Source organism: Elephantulus edwardii, unplaced genomic scaffold (genome assembly GCF_000299155.1).
Source record: "Elephantulus edwardii isolate Elephantulus edwardi_28Jun2011 unplaced genomic scaffold, EleEdw1.0 scaffold00200, whole genome shotgun sequence".
Lineage (NCBI taxonomy): Eukaryota > Metazoa > Chordata > Mammalia > Macroscelidea > Macroscelididae > Elephantulus > Elephantulus edwardii.
The window spans coordinates 2445602-2449517 of NW_006399950.1; the positions used below are offsets into that span (position 1 = coordinate 2445602).

Consider the following 3916-nt stretch of genomic DNA (forward strand, 5'->3'; position numbering starts at 1 on the left):
TCACACCTGTGTCATTCATTCTTTGTTGTGTGCAGTGGCTGTTCACTGTAACCCTCCCTCCCCGTACACTCACGTATGCTCACGCACGTACACTTGTATATGCTCGTGAATATTCATGCACACACACACCTGACCACTGTAGTGGGTGGTCTGTCCTGCTGTGGCTGTGCATTTGAGGACAGAGTCCAGTGGAAATGCCTAAGTGAAACCCTTGGGATTGCCAAACTCCAAACCACTAACACTGCCCCCCCCCGGGCATAACTGGACACACCCCCCTCCACGAGCCTGCTGGACTGCAGGGCTGAACATGCTTGGCTTCCGAAGACTCTGAGCACATTCACGAAGATGTAAACAGCTACGTTCTCATCAGGTACAAGCTAAGTTACTGAGGTTCCCTATCTTTGATGATACTATTGTCCATTTTTAAAAAATTCTGTCATATCATATTATGGATTTATGCCTAATTCACATTTAATGTAATCTTTATTGGCCATGTGGAGGTCTTCTACTGTGGAGCGTTGGCCCAATTTTTGGACAATAACTGGGTGTCCTTTTTCTTGTTTGAGTTAGACACAAGCAGCCCCGGTGTGTCAGTGCACTAACTGTTGGCTGGCTAATTGCATAGCTGGACCTTGGAATACACTGGGCCGCTCTTGGTCTCCTCTCCTGAAGCCGTGCTGGCCTGGGAACCAGGGGGAGTGTCACCAGGAGCTTGAACCAACACCGTGGCAATGGGCGAGGTGCACGCAGTGAACCCGAGTTCTCCCTCCTGCTTCATGCCTGCCTTTGGACTCCACCGTGCAAGTGAAATGAAGTTCTCCATTTTGAAGAAGTCAAATCTATCACAATTTTCCTTTATATTTAATGTTTTTTTGTCTAGTTTTTAAGAAGCCTTGCCTTGACTTACCTTAAAGTCACGAGATTATTTTTGGATTATCTTCCAGCTTTAGGTTCTTACCTTCTACCCAGAGTACTGAGATTCACGTTTGAGTTACACATTCTATCTTTTCCTTTTCTATCTTTGGACAAAAAGAGAATGTCATATCCTATGTTAAAAAGACAAACTGATAGCAGACATCTTGCTTTAATTTTGGAGTGTTTCTATCCTGGAAACCAGTGACTTTAATGAATTCCCTAAATAAAATTAATCTGCCCCAACTACTTCTTTTTTTTTAAACTTGTTATTGTTGGACTGAGTGAAGGTTTACTCAACTCCATTTTCCATTAGACAATTCATAGATATTTTTGGTGAATGTTTAAAGAGCAAATTGGTTTTCAACACAATTTAGATACATTTTGGTTCACGACCCTGATGGCCCATTTCTACAATGTAGCGTCACCCTGCCTCATCCCCCTGTATTTCCAATATGCCATCTTCCTTTCCTGCCTTCTGAACTTTGGGCATTCTGATTTAGAATGGTCACTTGTCCTAAGAAGGGTACCCCCTCCAGCCCCCCAGTAGATGACTGAGCCCTGGGGGTCAGTTCTCTCTCTGGACTGATGGGTGACTAGGGGCCAAAGCCCTGGGGGCTCCAGCTGCTTCTGGCCAATCGGAAAGCCTGACCTTCTTTATGATTTTGTGGCACTATTTTCCCCAGGTCTATCTAGAATCTTCTAATGTAAACCATTTTGGAGTGACTGGCAGTGGGGACCACATAGTTCTTCTGGTCTCAAAGTCATGCAGGCTGAGGCCGTGTTGAACGGGCTGTCTCCACGCAGCTTGGATTGCTTCACTCTTCTTTGCTCCAGATGGGAGACAGGCAAAGACCACAGGGGCCGTGTAGGGACTGGTCACTAGTGTAAAGAGTCCCGTGTCACTCCGCCCAAGGAGGAAACGGCCACTTTTCTGGTGGACTGTACTGTGTCAACAGGGAAACCGGTTCTGAAGAGCTTTTCTTTCACCCAAAGCTACAAATTCTTTCTTCCTTTTCTTTGTGGTTTCTACTTTCAAAATATATGGTCGGGTGGAGGACCGGAAACCACCCAGTCAGCTGAGATGGGAAAGCTGGGTTCCTTCAGTCCTATTAAGATTACTCAGTGGTTGATAGTATTTCTGCCAGCTCCTCTCTTCATAAGCATTATTGCATCTACCTTCTTCTGGATACACGAGATCTAGATACACTGTATGTGCTTCTTCCGGAATAAAATTGTCTCCCTACATGCATGTTAAACTTCAGTGAGTTTTTATTATTTTAACTAACACCTGCTACTCAGCAATATTTTCTCTGGAAACCTCTAACCCTACTAAAAAGTAAGTGTATGTTCGTGAATGTACAAGGAAATTCTTTTGTTTTATGAAGTAAGAAACTAGATTACACCCTAAACTCTAAGAACTTTGATAAATGTTGATCGTTGTAGAGGGGTTTCAAGCCTTTTGTTCATAGGGTCACTAGGAGTCATGCTCGACTCGAAGGCAATCAACAACAACAAAAATCCATTAATATAAGAATGGTAAAAACGCAAGGAAACAACACAGCAAGCTGTAGCCTTTCCACATAACACCACAAAGTCATGTGGCAACAACAGCAACCAAAAAAGTTTAAAAACATTAGCAAAATAACATGTAGAGTGTCCTACGGTTTTTCTATTTTTCTCTCTTAATCACACAGTATCTAATTAGTCTATTCTTTTAAAATACGAGTATATATTTGTATAACTAGAATAAGACACGCAGGATTCACTCTTTCATGAACATGCCCCGGGCCGGGTAGCTGGAGAGGACACCTCAGCACTGTCTGTACTGCTCACATTTGAGATGAAAGGAATTTTACCATGAAGATAGGACCTTGCCCCCGCCCCCCGCCTCCAGCACTCATCAAACACAGGGAGTGTCCCTGACTCACAGACCTGATCAGAATGTTCTCCTCTGGAAAGATGCTGCGTTACAAGGCCCAGAAGCCACAGCGAAGGCAGGAAGCCAAACTGTCCCTGTCACGCTTCCCGCTCGCATGCTGCCCCCCACCATCAGCTCTTCCCTCATGCAGCACCCCCAGCCCCCGAGCCCAGGCTCACCCCCGGGTTGAGGAACAGGTTTATGTGCTTATGCAGCAGAGCCTGGTTCTGCTGGTTGCCGGCGCAGAAGTTCTGCAGGAACTCATGGGCCAGCCTCATTATCTCCTGCATCTTGGTGTCTTCCGCCTGCGTGGGAGGAGGAGAGGAGGACGGAATTACACCAGGGCTGTGTGGTGGACGCAGGAACACAATGACCTGGGCCAGGACTAGGGCTGCGTGACGCCCCACCTCCACCCACCAGCAGTGGGACCCTGGAGGACTTTGCCAAGGGCCTGGGACACTCAATCGTGAAGCTGCTTGTTGATGGCTCAGAAAAGGGCCAGGTAACTTGTTCATGCTTCGCTGAAAATAAATCTTCTCTTTGGAAGAAACGAAAATGTGTCATTCAAGAAAAAGGCAGTACTGAAGGACAGGGTCCTCTGAGCACCAAGCTCCTGGAAGGGCGGCAGGAAACTCAGAAACACTCATAACCCAGCCACCGTGTGGCATCGTGCACGTGAGGAAGATGACAGCGGCCAGCAACTGTTACGTATACACTCACCCCATAAACAAGAGGCCATGCAGAGCCTGCCACCAAAGATCAGCACCAAGGGGGCTGTCCACCTCAGCAGGGAGGCTCCAGCAGGAAGGGAGTAACTGTCACTGGTGTAAATACCGTCAAGACAATTCCGCCTGACAGAGGGCCTGTGTGGGCAAGCAGCAGCACCCCGGGGTCTGCTAGTCTCCAGGCCCTACAGACCTAGAATCTTTCTTACATGGAGCAGTGGGTGGATTGGAACCACCGACATTTAGGTTGGCAGCTCATCATGTATGCACTATCTCCACAGCTCCCTCAAGAGCTAACTGTGTATAGGACTTTTAAAGGGCTGAGTTGTTTGCTCCCTAGCTCACTCTTTCCCTCCTC

At 47.0% G+C, this 3916-nt stretch overlaps 1 protein-coding gene across 3 annotated transcripts in view; it reads right to left on the bottom strand.

Annotated features, from left to right (window-relative positions):
* ITPR1 (inositol 1,4,5-trisphosphate receptor, type 1) overlaps positions 1 to 3916 on the bottom strand; it is a 321128-nt gene that overhangs the window by 158319 nt on the left and 158893 nt on the right. For all 3 annotated transcript variants that reach the window (XM_006897081.1, XM_006897079.1, XM_006897080.1), the window contains one exon: positions 3013 to 3138. In XM_006897081.1, the coding sequence (XP_006897143.1) occupies positions 3013 to 3138 (126 nt within the window). The remainder of the gene's footprint in view (positions 1 to 3012; positions 3139 to 3916) is intronic.